This window comes from Syngnathus scovelli, chromosome 6 (assembly GCF_024217435.2).
Source record: "Syngnathus scovelli strain Florida chromosome 6, RoL_Ssco_1.2, whole genome shotgun sequence".
Lineage (NCBI taxonomy): Eukaryota > Metazoa > Chordata > Actinopteri > Syngnathiformes > Syngnathidae > Syngnathus > Syngnathus scovelli.
Window position 1 is genome coordinate 13,357,959 of NC_090852.1, and position 20,598 is coordinate 13,378,556.

The 20,598-nt window shown below is 40.8% G+C and overlaps 2 protein-coding genes across 7 annotated transcripts; both read left to right on the forward strand.

Annotated features, from left to right (window-relative positions):
* Nucleotides 1-682: 682 nt before the first annotated feature.
* On the forward strand, nt 683-3,377 carry si:ch211-245j22.3 (uncharacterized protein LOC563798 homolog). Its single transcript, XM_049722296.1, has 5 exons — nt 683-780; nt 1,410-1,542; nt 1,613-1,762; nt 1,846-1,951; nt 2,228-3,377. Exons 1-5 carry the CDS (start codon nt 713-715, stop codon nt 2,356-2,358), a joined length of 588 nt encoding a protein of 195 aa, XP_049578253.1. The 5' UTR covers nt 683-712; the 3' UTR covers nt 2,359-3,377.
* A 139-nt stretch (nt 3,378-3,516) lies between these two features.
* On the forward strand, nt 3,517-20,375 carry ppfibp1b (PPFIA binding protein 1b). Of its 6 annotated transcripts, XM_049722297.2 has the most exons (28): nt 3,517-3,687; nt 8,870-8,953; nt 9,066-9,271; nt 9,917-10,006; nt 10,075-10,188; nt 10,288-10,419; nt 10,661-10,753; nt 11,754-11,846; nt 12,953-13,070; nt 13,223-13,255; nt 14,407-14,468; nt 14,570-14,654; nt 14,839-14,960; nt 15,182-15,279; nt 15,434-15,494; nt 15,601-15,772; nt 16,074-16,106; nt 16,649-16,790; nt 16,894-17,025; nt 17,148-17,298; nt 17,386-17,497; nt 17,572-17,660; nt 17,889-18,011; nt 18,085-18,210; nt 18,283-18,471; nt 19,139-19,303; nt 19,388-19,453; nt 19,527-20,375. In XM_049722297.2, exons 2-28 carry the CDS (start codon nt 8,890-8,892, stop codon nt 19,608-19,610), a joined length of 2,955 nt encoding a protein of 984 aa, XP_049578254.1. In that variant the 5' UTR covers nt 3,517-3,687; nt 8,870-8,889; the 3' UTR covers nt 19,611-20,375. The 6 variants fall into 6 exon arrangements, with proteins under 6 accessions (XP_049578254.1, XP_049578255.1, XP_049578256.1 ...); XM_049722298.2 differs by lacking the exon at nt 16,074-16,106; XM_049722299.2 differs by lacking the exon at nt 13,223-13,255.
* Nucleotides 20,376-20,598: the final 223 nt, after the last annotated feature.

Genomic DNA, 20,598 nt, shown 5'->3' on the forward strand with positions numbered 1-20,598 from the left:
TTAAAATAATCACGAGATGCAGCTCTACTTTGTAGTTCCATCCATCCATTTTCCGTAACGCTTACCCCCACGGGGGTCACGGGCATGCCAGAGCCTATCCCCGCGGTCTCTGGGTAGCAGGCAGCGTCCACCCTTAACTGGTTGCCAGTCAATTGCAGAGCACACAGAGACAAACAAACATTCACACTCACAATCAAATCTATGAAGAATTTAGAGTGCTCAATTCACCAACCAAGCATGTTTTTAGAATGTAGGAGGAAACAAAGTACCCGGAGAAAAGCCATGCTTGCACGGGGAGAACATGCAGACATCTGGACTTTGAACTTTTGAAAGGAAACGATACTGGTTTGTTTGTTTGTTTGTTTGTTTGTTTGTTTGTTTGTTTGTTTGTTTGTTTGTTTGTTTGTTTGTTTGTTTGTTTGTTTGTTTGTTTGTTTGCAAATATAAACCTTCAAATCGGGGCCTGCAAATGTATTTATTCATCTATCCAGAGGACAAGTTTTAATGTAGTCGTACACTTCACAAATCTGGCCAGTTTGGAATAGTGGTAAGGATTTTTTTTTCTCCATCCTATCTCTAAAAAGTCTGACCGTACCCACTGGGGTGATCAGCTTTGAGTAAATTTCAGGTGCACTCCTGTCAGGCAATGCTAAGCTGGGATTTGTTTGTTGTGCAGAAGTGAAGGCTCAACTCAGATTGATTGCTCCACAGAATGGGGCAGGCTGCAAGTGTGTCTCACTGGAAAGAAAAGAATATTACTGAGCTCTACGAATGGTCCAGGTAATGTCTATTTCATTTGTGCTTTTGAATGTATATAACATGATTAGGAATTTAAAAGTGTAAGAAAGTGTGTTACCACCAGCTTGCCTTTTTTTCGCTTAACAAAATGCAGCACTTCCCTTATGACTAAAATCTTTTGTAACATTTTAAATTAATTATTTAAGAGGAAATCAAACTATCTGAAGCCATGAATGTGAGTCATTTTAGGGGGGGTTGTGCTGTGGAAAAAGTGTTTCAAAATCATTTGATTTACGTCTGAGCACTCATCTGCAGGATTTAGTCAAGATTTCCAGCACACGTAATCTACCTGCATTAATCTCGGATGTGTTTCCCCTCATTAATTTGACACCTAATTTATTGTATAGAATTTCCTTGCTTCATGTCAAACAATTCCAAAGTTAAACTTATTCACACTCTAGCCAAATTTTGATGTAATCGATTTTAATCCTGCAAATCAGTACATATCTCTTAGCTGAAAAAATGACAGTGGTTCTAAAACCTAAACACATATTTTATGACATCATTTTTTAGATTGTGATGTTATTTTTTTAAAACGTCAACATTACATGACAAATAATGAAAACTGTTCTACCCTTAAATGGAAATGTATCTTCCTTGTCTTGCGGCAGAATGTTTATTCATAAATGCCCAAGTGGACTCATTACTCTCCACGAGTTTCAAAGGCATTTCTGTAATGTAACAGTGGGCATGCAGTCAGCTGAGTATGCAGAAGAGATATTCCGCACGCTGGACAAAAATGAGGTAAGAAATGTACCCTGAATACAATCGTGAGCACAAAGCTGTCATAAAAAAAGAGCATCTATTGTTCCAGGATGGGTTAGTAGATTTCAGGGAGTACGTCATGGCCATCAGTATGCTCGTTGAAGGCTCGGCAGTGGAGAGGCTTCGTTGGTCCTTCAAGCTATTTGACAAAGATGGAGATGGTGCCATCATAAGGGAGGAGATGCTGGGCATTATGCAGGTGTGTCTGTACGAGGGTTTTCTGTTTGTGTTTGACGCGTCATTCCTGACATTACCTGCTTTGTGTTCTCCATATGTTCCCAGGCTGTTTACAAAATGAATGAAGCAGTGGATTTAAATGAACCAAATTCCCTAACAGCTGAAGAATGCACTGATCGGATGTTTTTGAGATTAGACAAAGACAAAAATGGTGAGAACATTTATTTTCCAATCTTTTTACTGTGGATATACTGTAAAGTCTACAAACCCGTTTCAAAACGTTTCTTCTAACCTGCACAACTCAAATGAAATAAGTTGGGTGGCCAGATAGGCACGTTGAAAAATATCCAATTCTGACTTTTCATCAGCTGGAACTAAGAGGGCCGCCACATTTTCACACTCTCTTGTTGTTACGTTTGCAAGAAAACATTTGCAAACATTGGTATGTTATCTGCTTGTTTTGGTGTCATCTTTGCTTTGCCTGTAGCCGTCATCAGTGTAGAGGAGTTCATAGAGGGAGCGTTGGATGATGACTGGATCAGAAAGATGCTGGAATGTGATCCCTGCACCGTGAGGGTGGAGAGGCCCCCGAAGAGGGACTTGGCAATGGGAGTCTAGGATTGATTGAAACTTTTTTTCTCAATTCAAAAACGTCTTGATTGAAATCTCTAGAAATAAGTTTCTTTCACATTATTAAGCTTATAAAGCTATAAATGAGACAGCTGAGACAGTGATGTCTGCGTTACATTTCTGCGTTGATGGTGGTTTGCATATGTATTGAGATTTTGGATAATGTATATTTATAATATTTATTATTTGTTTGCTTGTTTGAAGAGATGATCCAACAATAATAATATAGGAGCTAATCTTATGCATTATAGCATTGTGTGCAGATAATGTTTTGTAAAAATGGGATGCAACGTGGGCGGCACGGTTTGCATGTTGCCTTTGCATGTTCTCCCACGTGCCTACATATTGCCCATAGATCTGAGCGTGTCTGTGGATGGTCTGTCTATGTGTGCCCTGCAATTGGCTAGCAACCAGTTCAGGGTGTCCCCCACCTACTACCAGATGTCAGCTAAGATAGACTTCAGCACACCCGCAACATTGTGAGGAGAAGTGATTCAGAAAATGGATGGATGGATGGATGGATGGATGGATGGATGGATGGATGGATGGATGGATGGATGGATGGATGGATGGATGGATGGATGGATGGATGGATGGATGGATGGATGGATGGATGGATGGATGGATGGATGGATGGATGGATGGATGGATGGGATGCACCGTCCAAACATGGATTTGTTTTTGCACCAAGTATACAAGCGCAGAGTGGGAGCTATGAGGTACAATTGTAATCAAAGTCTGACAGTGAGCATAGAAACCTACACAGATAGAAGAATGTACTCGAGCAAAAACTGTAACGCAACATTGTTCAGGTTTCATTCTGCAATATTTTTTTAAAATGTGTATTTCAGGTACCTGACTAGAGTTGCACCAAACTAAATATACAAGTAAATACTATATGCTCTGAAAAGCACATAAAAAATACCGTTGATGTCTGAGCTGTAAGAATCGAATTGTATGATAGTTTATTTTTTGTTGAAAAAAATAAACATTATCAAACAAATGATCATCTCATTTGATTTCCAATTATTTCTGGATCCAGTATTTCCTCCTTTTGGGACTGTACGTGAATGTTTCAGGAATTCAGACGGCCACGCCCCCAAGTTAAACCACGCCTCAATCTGCGCTCAGGACTCCGGCTGTGACGTCACCGCTTTTCCAGCAGTCTTGTGACGGGACCATCATGGCGTAGCGATGTGGACCCACGGCTGCACTGGTGGACACGGAGAAGTTTACGAACAAGCCACTCGACACTTTGAGGTTTTAGTAAAGCTTTTAGACCAGCGTCAACGGTGAAATATTTTGCCCTGTGTCTTGGTGAGTGACTTTGTCCCCTTGGCGATGATTTCAGGTACCCGCTAAACTTTTGTTAAAAAGAGCGAAAGAAATCTGCGCTTTAGTTGGAATAATTCGCTGTCGTGGCTCGCACTGCGTAGCTTCTTGTCCACGTTTCCACATAGTTGCACCACTAGAATTCCTATTTTTCCACAAAGCCGAGATTGTAACGGTGCCATCGCTGTACGATTGCGTCCCAACCCAAAAGAAAGAGTTCATTGAATGCAATTTACATTTCATACATTTCTTTTTTTTTTTTTTGTCACAATTTCCCATGAACTCCCCGTGTATTGCATAACCTAACATTTTAAATTGAAAGCAATTTCACATGTAATATAGATCACGAACGACGTCTGTTAGTATGTATTTCTTTGTAATGTGGTTTTAAATGGTGCCACCGCGGTCTTGGTAATGACTGCCTCTGTCTTTAGCACATATCAGGTCATCTGTTTGAGAAAGAAGAGAGGCAGTCTGGAGAGATTTCCTTGAGTGTTGACCTATTCCACAAGCAAAGAGTTTACCCTCAAAAAATGGCTTTTGTAAAACAGTGACATTTGATCATCGGCTCATTCCAGTTATTATCCTGCGATAACAATCGGTATTGCCCTGGACAATATCAATCGTCTGAGAAAGAGCTGCTCCAATGACAATGTCAACAAACCACTGTGATTCTAATTCTAGCTCGTTTACATCTACAGCACATCGTGAGTGGAGGTCATGACCATGGGGAAACATTTATTCAGGACTTTTCTCGAATAAGTTATTTATTTTTTCAGATTTGTGAGGAAATGTGTAATAATTTCCGAGGTAGGGCGTAGCTATCTATCCATTTTCTATGCTGCTTATCCTCTCTACTCGCGTACAGGTTGGAGATATTTGGCTTTAGGGTGAAATTTCAGGATTAACTTATAACACATTGTGTCCTTTACAGGTGAACTGAATTTGACCTTCTCTCAACTTTCAAATGCACATGTGCAACCTATTCTGTGGTTCTATATTTTTTACTCAAGTTGTTTTTGCCAAGGAGCTTGTCACCAAAAGATTACTTGGTTCAATTCCAATTGGTTTTCAAACAGTCCTCTTGATCATATAGTTCATATTTTGACACCTAATCATCTTTTCACTATTGTGAGGCTTGTCGGGAGGTTCTCAGAATGAAGGGGAGACTGAGCTCAGAGTGTTCCCAATGTAATCAACAGGTTAAAACAGATACAGAGAGGCTTGAAGAGCCACCCAAAAGCACAGAAGTGGACTTAAATGAAAATATATTGGTCAGTTCATGGCTCAAAAACCTCTTAAGAATTTTGCGGTCCAATTCCTTGTTAAAGAACTAGTGCACAATGTACTGAAACACTGAATAAATTGGATGCGTGCGTCAAAAGTTTAGAAAAGATAAAGCATTTTATGTTCATCATGAAATTGCACCCAAAAGCACAATATCCTTAACTTGTTTCTGAGTAGTGTGTATAGAGTATTTCATTTCAGCAGAGATGCAAGCAAACTTTTATCACAAACCATTTCCTTCAAGTGATGATGTAAGTGCATGATATTTGTGACACATGCTGTAGTCATCGACCCAGCAAATTTGTGATCGGGTGATGGGATATCCTTAGGAGAAAGATGGCAGCGAGACATTTCAGTGCGCCATACACTGGGAAATCAAAATATTCACTGCACTGGCTCTTTAAAATAAACCATTATTTTTTTATTTTGCGTCTCAACATAGCCATCACAGCCACTGATGTGGGACGCCTGGTGCCAAGATTTAAACACAAAGTCAAATAAATACCGAAATAAGTCAAGAGGAGTACAGTTAGTTAAAATGTAAGGAATGCGGCCTACTCTCCAAAGTAAACACCCGGTTGCTAAGATGTTTGGCAAACGTACAGACGGGAGACATTTTTAATCACATGGTATTCCGAATCACACCATGATCCATTTCCTTTTTGCCAGTAGACTTGCAGAAGATGGGTGCCTTATTCTGTTCTTTCTTTTTTTAATATATATATATAATTCATCGCTACATCCATCTCTCACTCACACGTCATTTGTTGATTTGCTGTGTAAAATGAGTGATGATGCAATCTGCTTGCTTAAGTTGTAAATAGCTGCAGGTTATTCCTAGAGCAGGCGACTGCTGTTTAGTGGCTGCCACAAGTAGACTGCAAGTACACAGTTTGCATCTCGCTTCTTTTTTTTTTTTGCAAGACAGCATTGTTGTCTGATGAAGGGATGGAATAAAATCATATGATGTAGTGTTTATGAAGACTGCGTTGATGCATTCAGAATCCCCGTTATGCACTACGTTAACCTTCACATCGTATAGTGTCCATCAAGAGTAAATAAGGGCACTGCTATATCTTGCTCGAAGTCAAGGTGGTGCGGATCAAACTAACAGCTTAGAGATTATTGGACAACTGCACCTACTGAACGGGTCACTTAAAAATAGCCTAGCCTGTCCTTTAAGTATGTCACAAGTTCAATAATCCGAGTTCTTATTGGTGCACTTTTTCAACCTCGAGTGGATTTAGCTCTTTGACCACAATTTAAAAATGATTTACTACAAACTCTGCCCAAAACTTTATTTTCAGTGTCTCATCACTAGCTGTGAAAGTGAGTTGAATGGCTTTCTTTTAGACTAGACTCCCTAAAATCATCGTTTCTCCTTAATACAGAGGCACTGTAGACAAGGTCAGTCAGGGGCTGAGGAATAAAAGATTGTTGTGCTTTGGATTGCTGGAATACTTGAGCTGTCTTGAGTGTGTCTCTTCTCACCGCCTGGAGGGACTTGCGCTGATGGATTGAAACAGTCATTGTTGTGGTCTACTCTCTCACCAGTTTTTTATTCTCTGCTTGTCTTCCTTAATTGTATGGATTTTTTCACCTTAGGGCAAGATTCAGGTTTGGAAGCACTCTGGTTCAGTGTTTGAGCGCAGGTGTTTTTTTTTTTTTTTTTTTTTTTCCCACATATCTTGTGTAATGTACCACTGCATTTTTTCCCCCTCTTTCTTTTCTTTAGTCAAAACACCCTGCTAGCCCAGCAGCAACAATCGCTATCTTTGTGCCTGCTATGGGTGCTACTCTGCGAGGGTCAGACAGTAAGACTTTGTTTTGGGGACTGACGCTTTGAGAGATGTCTCTTTTGATGGATGTGTTGCACAGATGGGATATTTACATATAGACAGAGTTGCAAAACATATCCTCCTCAAGGCTACTTGGTTAAAAAAAAAAATCACAAATATTTAAAATAATAATAAAGTATGAATCTGTGCACAAGAAAGGATTCCGTTTGACCTTTCTCGAGATTGCCACTCACTACATTGTGTTAAGGCTTCAGATTGTATTTTCTCAAGACACACTGACAATTTGGCAAATTAGTTGTGTTCCAGCTTTTCTTGAGGATGAAACTGTTCCGAGATCTAAAGACATGTTGGGCTTCCCTGTAATCAGGCTTTCTTTGAGCCGAGGTCCCTGTACTGCTCATGATGACTACATGCACGGTCTTAACACTAATTTAGTGGTGACACACGCATGGATCACATTTATCTGAGCAGCGTGTCTGGTCTTGTATTGGAAGAATTTTTGCTAGAAGGCAGATGTAAATATGCTTTTTCTTGCCTTGTTATGTTTTGGTGATGCTTAAAACATATCACATTTACACCTATGGTGTGTTCAAAAGTTGTTCTCTTCATGTTTTAATAACCGCTTAATCTTTGGATTATTTTGTGGATTAAACCATTTTTTTTTTTTTTTAAACAAGTTTAATTTCCATCCTTTTGTGGAAAAACAGGACATTATTCCAATTTGTCAGGGCATAGAATGCACAAATATAAATTCATTTTGATTCAGTCCAGATTCAAAAAATCAAATTGGGAGCCGACTGGTTCTGAGAAACCACTCTGGGAAAACTGAGAAATGACTCCCTGTTACTGGTGCTTCTGAAGTCGCACACAGTGGTGCCATATATTACCTTCTACGTCTTGCAGTAGAGGCTTGAACTCTTAAAGGGACAGTAACCAGACTAACATTTATATGTACCTTGTATCGCCACTTTCGATCAACCGAAAGTGACATCACAGTGCCTAAAGGCTCAGATTGCAAATGTCGCTTGACCAAACCCAGAAAACAAATAAGCCAAGTCGGGTCGTCATCTCTTGCTGACATCAGCAGGCTGACGTGTCATTGAGGCAGGTTTTTAACCTGAATGTGGGCAGTCCAAAAATACAAATTACTACTTTAGTCTATTTTGAAGTGACTTTTTTCACATTTTGTTGTCTCACATGAACAGAGATGTTTAGATACTTTTTCCTTTCATAAATAAAAAAGCAGAATAAAACGGATGTGTTCTGAGTAAAGTTAAATGTTGTGTAGATAAAACAAGACTCCCTAGATACTGAAAATCACTTAAGCATAGTAGTGACTTTGCGGGCTTGTCTGTTCTCTCAACGCTCATATTTTGTATGTTTCAGTGGCTGCTGAGTTTATACAAAGTGGAAAATTTGCCCACAGGAATGCTAAAATAACAGTGCTGTGGGTGGTTTGCATCAAGTTTAAAAATGCGTCCAGTGTTGGCCACTCCCAGGATGTGAGGCAGCCGTTTAAAAAAAGAAAGTTTGTGTGTGTCAGAGGCATTTTGAGGATTAAATGACTGCAACTTTTACTTACTAATACCTTTTGATTAACCAGGAGAAAAGAATCCACATCTTGCCTATTTTCCAATACTAGGATCCCGAAATGCATCTTGACTTCACTCGCAAACAAAGTACTAGACTGTCATTTAAGCGGAAAGTCATTGAGCCAAAATTCTTGGCAAATTGTCTCACTGATATTCACAAGGGCTTCATTGACCAATTTTTTTTCTTATCAAAGTTAATTTTATGCCCAAGCATTTTATCTTGTTACAATCAATCTTGAATCCTTTGTCGTAGTCAAAGTTTATTCAGGACTCAAGTTTTCTGAATTTGTATTTTGTCTTCATTTGGTAGTGCTGTCATCGTTTAGTCCAGTGAACTTGAACCTCTTCCATACTTGACTGAAAAAACACGCTGTTGTATTTTCTCCTACCTAGCAAAAGAGTCAATTCACTTAATAGTTCAAATTTCAAATATCCATAAACACATTCCTTCTAGTTTTTCCATTCACAATTGTTATTGTCTCTTTCTAGTTTTTCTGTAGCGTCTGAAGATGATGGCGGATGCCAGCGACATGTTGGCAGCTGCTCTTGAGCAGATGGATGGCATTATAGCAGGTTTGTCTCTGTACATAATCAGAAGGCCAATGAGGTCTGCTTTATTACTATTTTATTTATTTATTATCACTCCCATACCTCTACATTTCTGTTATTTCTTTTTTCGCTCTAGGGTCCAAGGCTCTTGACTACTCCAATGGGTTGTATGACTGTCAGTCACCCAGCTCTCCTTTCATGGGCAATTTACGAGCTCTTCACCTTTTGGAAGACCTCAGAGGCATTCTGGAGTTGCTGGATAATGATGGACGGGCCAGTCTTCGCTGCCAGATCCCCGACTCCACAGCTGAAAGTCTTGTCGAGTGGCTCCAAGGTCGTATGGTGAGTGCCTCCAATTCATGCATAGAATGTTCGTCACAGTAGCTTATCCTTCGCCCCATAAAAAGAATATTTCATGTCAAATGACTTATGTGCTGCAAGATGCCATACATTCATTTTAGAGGCATTTTAATGATGTGTTTGTGTTATTGTACCCCTTGCTAAAGACAAACAGGCAACATGTGGTATTGTGTTGAAATTTGATGGCAATATGGATGCTTGTTTGGGTTTCTTTATTTGCTTTCTCTGGCTTAATTCTGCATGTTTGCATTTTATTGCTGCCAACGTTGCTTAATCTGGAAAAGCAGGCATCAATTGGTAGAGGCGACAACAAAATTGTTTGCTAAGTGGAAACATGACTGCCTTGTTTGTGGATTTCCTTTGGAATGCGTGAACTGTTGTCTTTTGTCAGAAGAAAAAATGCTGATTCTGTGGGACCAAAATTGGGTTTGGGAAATGGATGGCCCACTGCCAGCTAGACGCCACAGATTTTGTGTCATGATGTAATTCACCCTGTGTTGGCAGTCTAACCATGAGCCTTCCCTTCTGCTATGGAGGAACAAAACATTTCATATTGTTAGAACATTCCCAATTAATATCCCTCTACAGTGAACTTTGACTTATCCATGCTGTGTCCTGTCATCGTAGTCCAACGGGCACCTCTCTGTGGGAGCGGGGGACCACTATCAGGAAAGGCTTACTCGAATCGAGAGTGATAAGGAGTCCCTGGTGCTTCAGGTAAGGCCAGGGGGCACAAAGACACACAAAATGATTTTCGAAGGAGACTGATGTCGTCTTGCACACAGGTCAGCGTGCTAACGGACCAGGTGGACGCTCAGGGAGAAAAGATTCGGGACCTCGACTTGTGCTTGGATGAACACAGAGAGAAGCTCAACGCGACTGAGGAAATGCTACAACAGGTCAGTCAGTTTTAGGCAGTCACAAGTATTGATCGTGGTTGTTTTCCTCTACCATTGTCATCTGCCATTTTTGCCAATACTGACATTTTTTCATGACAGGAACTTATGTGCCGAACAGCGCTTGAGACCCAAAAGCTGGAGCTGGTAACTGAATTGTCCAATCTAAAGTTGAAACTGAATTCCATACAGAAAGAGAGACTGGACTTTGATGAACGATTTCGGGACAGTGAGGTATGCAGGCAAATGCTACACAGTCACGTATTTTCCTAGTCACTCTTTTTTACATTATTTACATTTACATTATTTGCATTTTTTACATTGTTACATTAAACTGCAGTTTGAGCTTGTTGGAGCTTAATTCCATTTGAAATGAACATCTAGCTGAAAAATGTGTGTCTGCATTTCTGTCTCTGATTAACATAGTTATTCGCAGTCCTTGAAAGAATCACTTTATTGAAGTTTTCTCTTTCAGGATTTAATTCTGGAGATTAATGAACTGCGGTACAGGTTGACGGAAATGGAGAGCGAAAAGCAACAGTATGAAAAGAAACTGAAAACAACAAAGGTGAGCTGTTATATTGAAACGCACATCGTTTTTAAAAATAGCAGTTCTTTTTCTGGCTTGAAGTTTTATTCTCTACCTTTTCTTTATTCTCTGTGGTCAATGTGCAGTAAAACGTCATCAAAGACAAACTGTAATCCATCACTTCAAATTATGAGATTAAACAACAGTTTTTTCTTTTGTTTTCCAGAAAGAAGTATAAAAACAATCTTGCACTACCTAGATCACTGAGCAATGTGCACAACCGTTACAAATCGTACCACCACCTAAATGCTTTAAATTGTATTTATTTTATATGTTCTGAACTGAAATACAGTATAAGGCTTTAACAAGTAACTAGAATTGGGGTGTACCCAATACAACTAAATCATGCCTTTCTATACTACGCGCTTTTATGGTTAACGCAATTCCCAAAATCTGTACCCCAAAGTTCGTGTAAAATCGAGATTTAGGTGTAGAAACAATTGCTTGTGTAAAGATAGTTCATGTTTAGACCATCACACAGCATTGTTTTTTTTTTTTGTGCTTTATGCAATTACTAATTCAAGTATAGTACAACAATACAGTGTAGTGTTTGGGCATTGAAACATACTTCCTCATATTAATTCAGATGGCAAATCATTGTTCCAGCAAAAGTTGGTGTATCAATGAAATTCTAACAACATTTAATAATCCAAAATCAATGTATTGCTTTGTAATGCACATCCCTGATATGGACAAAGGTACTGGGACCGAAAGTCGCTAAACTTGTGGAGTTGGCTTTTGCTGCTACAATGGGCTCAGAAGTTCTTCAAACGTGATTTACTCGGTATGCCAATAGGTCTTCCCCGTATTATTCTTACAAAGTCAGAAGAAGAAATAATTTTCAGGGGTTTAGCTTAAACACCTGATCGTCTGCTCAAGGTGTGTGTCCCAATACCACTGTCTGGAAAGTCTGTCACTTTTACTTTAACGTTCTTGCACATTTTCTCTCATTGTGTCGGTTCTTCCTCTCTACTGCTAGTCTTTAATGGCCAAGCTTTCTAGCCAGAAAATCAAAATGGGCCAGATGCAGTATGAGAAACAGAGGAAGGAGCACAAACTGCAGGCTCTGAAGGTCGGCCTTTTACAAGATCACTGTTGTCTGCTGTATGATTATTGGTTTGGTCTCTCCCTTCCTTCAGCTCCACCTCTGTTTTTTTTTTTAAGGATGCCAAAGAGATTCAGTTGCCTTGCATACCTTTTTTAAGCTTTGTTTTAACCAACAAGTACCATTACAAATGAAGACTACAGACACCAATTAAAGAAAGCTAAACCTCCCTCGCATTAATTTTTTTTACATGCTTGCTTCCTACTCCTAATATTTGTTTATAATGTGTGCTGTATTTTTATCCTCTTTTAGCTGAGTCCACTCAGTGCTTACTGCACCCACCCCACACACATTACTTCCAGAGCAGGGGTGTCTCTCTTTTTCTTCCTTGCAAGCTTCTCTGAAGTCATAAGGTCATCCTCCCACCCAGACAATCAATCAAGAAGTTAAGGAAATCCTCCCAGAAGGGAGAAATGTGATAACTTATGAGATGTCTTGCCTCGGTGGAACCTCCTTGATCCTCCATGCACATTTAAAGAGGAAGCCAGCCATAAATTTTCTTTACAGTAATAGGTAATATGTGCCCCCACTAGTCTAAACACGACATTCTGAAAACGATCTCAAGTCACAACCTATTATGACTCAGCTTCAGAAAACTGGCGAGCTGTGATTGGATGTGACTTTAGAACTGGCAACTGTGATGTAATTTTTAGTTGACTTACAGCGGGTGGCAAAATAGCCGCCCCCTGAGTTGAAAAAAAAAACCTGGTGGATTTTGCCCATTTATTTTCATATTCCAAAATAAAAAAACATGAACCCAATCACTGTATTTTGACTAGTTTGGCTCCTCAGAACATAATATTACAAGGAAATTTGTTGGGGTTGATTCCTTCTTTAAACACTTGAGAGTCCCAATAATATGTTGGAATAAAAATATGCAGCGGAACGTGGCCAAAGCATCAAGGAGGAAAGAGGTTTGCAAATAAGATTGATGAGAGACACACCTAGGTGTGGTCTGCTTGCCCGTTGGCCACCTCAGCATCTGTGAATCTTTTTGTGTTGTGCTTTGGTGTGAGGTTAGGCAGGGTGTCTTTGAGAAGAATATGTCATCACATGTCTCCTGCGTTTGACAGGAGGAGCTTGTCATGCTGAGAAGGCAGTTGGAGGGCAAAGACGGCGAGAAGGGCAAACTACAGGATGAGGCGGGCTTCAAAGCCATGGCCTCAAACAGTGCAGATCCTGCAGAGAGAGGTGGGACACATGATTGAGTCTGAATGTGAGCACGCATGATGTCAGGTCGTTGAATCGCCGAGGCAATGGGGTCCCTCTTTGATAGAAGTCACGACTGACTGCAGATTGTGTTTTGTTTTCCCCATGTTGTTCCTTTTTATTCTCTCATCCAGATGAAACTCTTAGAAAGAGGCTGAAAGAGAAACGTAAGAGGGTTTATGCTTCTGTTCATTATTGCACCCATCTCAACTCCTGTTTGCATGAACGAGCATGAGCCATGTGAACTCTGCTTGTCCATTACTGTGTTTGCCCATCAGAGCGCTAATATGTGCCCTGAGAACATCGCAAACGCCGACAAACTGTGTTGTTTCTAAGGATTTAAACCGAAGCAAACCAACATTATCCACTGTTTTTAACATCTAAGCTGCAGAAGCGACAAGGCCGGTTTGCTTTGTGTTTTTGACAAGAATGAGGAATGAAATGTGTTTGTAACCTTTCAGGCTGTTCACTCATCCCTCTGCCTCAACCCCAGTAACCCTGACACACACACATCCCCCCCCCCCCCCTTCCACTTCTCTAGAACTCCTGTAAACATTTCTTGCTCACACCAGTGACCAATGTGTGGCCCGCTAACCACCGTTGCTGTCGTGCTCAGCGGTGTGCGACATTGTTTGAACGTGTCCAAATTTGTTCCTTTTCTTCACTCATCTTTCATGTGTTCATTCAACACTGTAACTCGTCTGCCACTGACGCTCGCCCATTTAATCGCATGCAGAAAACAATAATTGGAATTCATCTGCTGATCGACATTTGTTTTAATTTCTATATTTGAATCACTTGAGCACAATAACTTAATATTTTCTAATAGAATACAGATTTGAAGGTGCTTCCAAAAATATTCCAAGTATTATTAGTAATATTTAAAAGTATTTCCTGAGTTGATCAACATTTGTTTTAATTTCTGTTTTAATCACTCAAGCATAATAACTTAATATTTTCCAATAGAATACAGATTTGAAGGTACTTCCAAAAATATTGCATTTACAGAGTTGAGCAAACAGGTTAAAAATATATATATAAAAATAAAGAGGACCGCAGCTACAGTTCCTTTTCTCCATAACCCAGGTAAGATACTTGTGATGCCATCATGTTGCTTGAGCAAATTCCCCTTCCCCTCAACTTTCCACAGAGCCCTCTCAGCAATGACCTCCTGATATGTGTACAAAAATAAACCTAAAAAAAATCCACAAAATGTTTTTATTTTTGGTAGATTTGAGGTTGTATAATTGCAAACTCTGTATTATTTCTGCTTGCCCAGCTAACTTTCACACATCTAATAACTCTTGTTACTCACTAGACTTCGAAGTACAACGAATGAAGAAAGCAGTTGAATCGTTGATGGAAGCCAATGAACAGAAGGTACAGTTGTCAGCAATGGCTTTCATTTGCCTTCCGAGAATATATGTCACGGTTTCGCCCTTGACTCCTCACGTTAGTTGAACAAAGACTCTTGTTTGCAGGACCTTAAGATTGAGGAACTAAAGCAGTCCTTGCAGAGGTACAAGAAAGTTCAAGACATGGTGATGTCAGTGCAAGGAAAAAAAGGTTGGATAAGTCTTTTAATTGATTACTTCTAATAATGTCTGAAAAATACTGACACTGCTTTATATTGATTATTGTCTTATGTTTGGAGACAATAGTGTGTGATGGGGTTATTGTTAGCAAACAAGCACATTATTGCGTAATCTTATTTGGTCTTCTCGTCCTATTTGTTTTCATTGATTTACAGAGAATCCTAATGGTAACGTGAACGTGGTGTCTCACGCTGATTCTTCATGCTTGTCGTCAAGCCATTTGTCTGGAGACACAAACCAGCTTACAGATGGTGATGAACAAAAGAACGCAGATGAGGTTTGCCAGCACCATGTGACAAATTTAAAACACTGTCACACACACACCTCGCACTTTCAGCTGACATGTTGACATCCAATTAACCGAATCATTTCTTATGTCAGTTCTCTGCGTGTACTTAACGCGGGAAGAGTCCTTGAAAGGAAGTTGGTCTAACCAGTGTACACTACTTTGGGTTCTGTGTGTGTCTTGTGTTTATCTTGTCTTCATCTTCTGTGCAGCTGGAGATCCTCAATGGACTGTGTGAAGATGGTTCACCCTCGTCCAGCACTTCCGATCCTGACCAAGCCACAGAGTCTGCAGCTACAGATGTAGATAGGTACATCTAGATATTTCTTGTAGGCTTTGAGTTCTGCCGGCAACCAAGAGGGATTTTTCTACATTTCATTTTTCCCATGTATTGCGTGCGTCTGTCGACACCCACATTTGCAAAGCTCAACTCAAACCCTGCAATTCTGATCTCATCATTACAGCAGCCAAGATACAAGTCAGTCTGCCAGCCATCAACATGTTGAAAGAAGCAAAAATGAGAAGGTAAGATTTACTTTGCTGAAAAGAATAATTGTTCGAGGGTCCTTTGATTACAATGGTCCCGACAAACTACATTAAAACATTCCAAATAATGTGTGTTCCAATCCAGAACACACGCGAAGACATTCAAACGAGTGAGAAGCCACCACCGAGTTCTACCGCAGCCTCGCTCATCACCACGGAGGACGACAGCTTCGGGTCCAAAAAGGCCCGCTCATCTTTTGGGAAGGGCTTCTTCAAGTTGCGTGGTGGCAAGAAGACCGGAGTCTCCCAGAATCTTGGTACGCGCTACGGGGACTGAAAATGTAGTTTTCTCTTCCGCCATGGAGCTTTTTTAGAACACAGAGACACACCCATGGGATAAACCGCACAAGGCCATCATTTGCTGCAAACTGTGGTTCTCATTTGATTGTGCAGGTCTGCTTGTGTGGTGTTGTGTGACCTTTGTATATGAATTCCTATTTAAGAGTTAATTCCTCTTCAATCTTTTGGGTTTTCAATCATGAATTTTGTCTGTCTTGTTTTTTTTTTCCTTTCTGTTGGGTACCTGTGATGTTTTGTGTGTGTATGTGACACATGAAGACCGCAACCGCAGTGCAAGCGCGCCTATGCTAGGTACAGTATAGCCCACCGGTCATTACAGGAAGGACTGAAGAAACTACTTTTGTTGTTGTATAACGCCGCCTTTTCTCAACTCATCGCTCAGCTCACGTTTTAGCAGCTGCAGTGTCCTAACGGCAAAACTCTCGTCATTAGTCACACTTTGGCTGTCTGAGACATAACAGTGGTGTTGTGTATGCTGATATGCCTGCATGCATTTCTTTTCTTTTCGCTCCACAGCCACCCCCAAACACAAATGTGTATCCAACCGAAAGGATCACGCATCCGAAAGAACCTGCCACGTTCCTCCATTTGCAACCAAACCTCTCAGCGCTGCCTCATTTAGTAGAAGAAAAAAAAGAACATGGATTGTTTTTTTTTTTTGTTGAATGTTTTAGTCTGCATGCACCATTCTGCATGTAAACAATTCTGCTTTTGAACGCCACGTCTCTGTAGGAGTCGTCACCTGTCCGTCCGGCTGCTTTCTGGCTCCGCAAAGACCTGCAATCGGATTCTCATCATGCCAGTAATGTTTTGTGTCCGTTTTGTCTGCACAGCTGACACTGAACACCAAGGCACCGATCACCTAGATTTGGCTGGAATGCCGCAGAGGTCGCCTAACAGTGACAGCACTCACACGCTCTCCACCACCCCAGAGGGAAAGAAGAAGTCTAAAGGAATTAAGAAGCTATTTGGAAGGTGAGTGGATTATTATTATGACACGACGTTGAACTTTAAATGCTGTCATGTTCAAGATTCAGACTGGCTTATGTTCAAAAGGCAAATCATCTCTTATTTTAAGGCTTAAGAGAAGCCAGTCCACAACGTTCACCCTGGATGACAACCCGCCAGTTGGAGATTTTAAAAGGGGGGGAGTCCGAGCCACAGCTGGACCCAGACTGGGTTGGTCTCGTGATTTCCAGCGAGTCAACAAGTAAGCGTTTGATTCGTAATCACGTTCGCAATCGAGCTTTCTTATTTTGAAGCCTCTTGACAAAATAAATGTTGTTGCCTTATTCAGTTTGATTCTAACAAGCTGCTTTGGGACTTTCTTAGTGACGTGGACGCTCCCTTCGCACGCTGGTCCAAGGACCAAGTGTGTGAGTGGCTGCAAGAGCAAGGTCTTGGTCTTTACGTGAACATGGCACGTGTGTGGGTCTCTTCTGGACAGACGTTACTTCATGCGTCCCAACACGACCTGGAAAGGGTAAGAGAGAAATTAGAACAGAGGTTGCCTTTCAACCTATTAAAAGTCACAACAAATGGTTAAAACATGTCGAATCACTTTTGCCAGGAGCTGGGCATCAAACACCCGCTACACCGGAAGAAGCTGCAGCTGGCTCTGCAGGCTTTGGGCTCGGAGGAAGAGGACAACAAGGGAAAGCTGGACTACAACTGGGTGACCAGTAAGTCGCAGCTGTTCTCTGGGCTATGCTTGGAAAATCCCAATTTCACTGACTCGTTCTGCTCGTCTCCTCAGGGTGGCTGGATGACATTGGGCTGCCACAGTATAAGACCCAGTTTGATGAGGGACGGGTAGATGGCCGCATGCTGCACTACATGACTGTGGTGAGTGTTTTTGATAGCGGGCACCTTTATTCGTCTTCTAGCTGGTCGAGTCCCCTGTCAAACAAAAAATGTTTTTCATTAAGAAATGACTAACTGAATATATGCTATGATAATTATAAACTTTGCAAAAAAATGCTACTCAACCACATGTTCTTTCTGCTCACTTGTTTTTTAAATGGTATTTTGAGAATCATTTATTGTTGTTAATCATTAGTGTTTTTCCTTCAGGATGACCTGCTTTCTATGAAAGTGGGAAGCGTCCTGCACCACCTCAGTATCAAAAGAGCCATCCAAGTACTGCGACTCAACAACTATGAGCCCAACTGCTTGCGCCGCAGACCGTCTGATGAGGTGCCTGCCCAGTAGACGCGAATGCTGCTTCACGTTCATTCCTCAACATTCTGATTTCTTCCTTGGTCCGCAGAATAATATTTCCCCAGCAGAGATTTCCCAGTGGACGAACCACAGGGTCATGGAGTGGCTGCGCTCCGCCGATCTGGCCGAATACGCTCCCAACCTGAGAGGCAGCGGCGTGCACGGAGGCTTGATGGTGAGTCACTGTGCTGAATTGATTTAGTGTGCACGCATCACTTGAATTGGAGAGCCTTTGTTTTTCTTAAAGGTGCTGGAGCCAAGGTTTAACGTGGAGACCATGGCGCTGCTGTTGAACATCCCCCCTAACAAGACGCTGCTGCGTCGCCACTTGGCTACACATTTCAACCTGCTCATTGGTTCAGAGGCTCAGCAGCTCAAGCAGGAGTGTTTGGAAAACCCAGATTACACTCTGCTGACTGCCACCACCAAGGTCAAGGTAACATCACTTCTATAGTAAGCATTTTTTCTAATGGTTATTTTCTCCATTGGTTAGCAACTGGTGCTTCTTGAGGCTTGTTATGTGCTCGTTGGGTAAATCTGTGTATAATGGTCACTTGTTAAGACAAACATAATGTGGAACAGAATGGAACAGTCTTGTTTAAAATGAGCAAAATTTGTTTAGGCATTCTATCTTGCCCTGTTAGCAAGGATTTGCGCACAGCCTTAATGTTTATTTTTTTCTCCAGGGTTTAAGGTTGCAAATGGTCGCAAAGACCTTTGCTGACAGTATTAATAGTCGACAACTGTTTTTCTTGTTGCAAAAGAATTTTAAACAAGAAAAGACAGAAGACAAGAAAAATGGTTTGAAAACTTTTGCAATGGTTTGCAACCTTTTATGAACCCAGGCAAAACACCATTTACCACACTTTGTGACCCTTCTCACGATTACCTATTAACTATTTGGCATTCCAAAAAAAGGAAAGAAATAACATTTCTAAAACGCATAATACAGTATTGGGCAGCATGGTAATTTTGTCCTTGGCACATCTGCATCAGTGCCAGATTAGGATTGTAATCATAGAGGAATTAACAATCTCGGTTAGTTTGTCAAAGTCTGTGAAGGATCCCGTTATAACTGTCCCTCATTTTAATTACCACACTAGCCGAAGAAGCTGTCGTTTGGGAACTTCGGCAGTCTGAGGAAGAAAAGGCAGGAGGAAAACGAGGAGTACGTGTGTCCCATGGACGTGGAGATGCCGAAGGGTCGAAGCTTCCAAAAAGGCTTTGAGCTCCAGATCTATGAAGACGACCTCGATAGACTGGACCATGTGAGCTCGGGCCACTTCTATCTTTCAAACAAACCTGCTCAGTTACTACATGTTTATGTGACTCTTGTGCTCTCCGTAAAACAGATGGACGACTCCGAGGGAACTGTCAGACAAATTGGCGCTTTCTCAGAGGGAATCCAGAACCTAACGGTACAAACGCTCAAGAATGTTGACAGTGGACTCGAATCAGACTCTGAATTAATATGATCTTCTCCATTTGCAGAGCATGTTGAAAGAAGACGAGTTCTTCAAGGAGATGTCCAACTCCCCAAACCACAGCGTGACGGATGACGACTCCACTGCATGAGATTGATGGCACCATGTGACCTGGTCTTGATGTGAACGGAAAAAAACAACAGAGAATTTCCACCCGCATGCTCTCTTAGCTCAGCAGTTTTTTGTTAGTGTTCCATTCAATGATGAGCCATATCCTTCTTCATCAAGCTCATGTTAGTCGCTTCGTTGTGTCTCCTTTACTGCCAAAAGAAGGGGGAGAACATTGAGGACAACACCACTGCCTGCCAGCTGGTTTCTGGAAATATTTTCTACTAAGTTATGTGCTGGCATGTTTATGGGGGGTTGTTATCAAACTCAAAGTTGAGAAGAGATTATGCCATTTTAAGGTGTCATTTCTTTTAAATGACCTACTTAGTGTTGAGTGGGTGACAACCCAACGTCATTGACAAGGGGAGATAAAGTTATATTTCTAAATGACAGCTGCTATCTTTTCTACAAAAAAAGTTCCTTTCTAGTTAAAAGTAAGTTGTCGTATATTTTATATTACACTGAACATTTCAACAATAATATACTGCATGCATTTGCATCAATACATGAAACAGTACAACCTTTTGGGCTAACACTATAAAGAATTGTTACATTTCTTTTTTTTTTCTCCACCATTTTTGTTCTTAGTTCCATTGTTGGCTAATTGAAATTGTTTCATTACCTTTTCTGCTTAAAGTAGCTGTCATATTGAGTAGTAGCCATATAATGCAGCCACTGACCTGACAGAGAACATGAATAACTTCATGCTATTTTTAATTCAAAGAGCAATAAAGTAATTTAAATCACAGTGGTTTGTGCCTCTGTGGGGTTTGAGATTTCTTTCTTTTTAGATTTATTGAAGTGTTTGTCTATCAGTCACACTCACATCTATGTACAATGTAAAGTTTTATATTAACTGGACTCTACATTAAACTGGAATGCCTGCACAAAACCTATGCAAGCACAGGAGAACATGGGTATTTCAACTGTTAAAATATTTCTTTGAGTACTCAATTTGTTGGTTTTGCTAA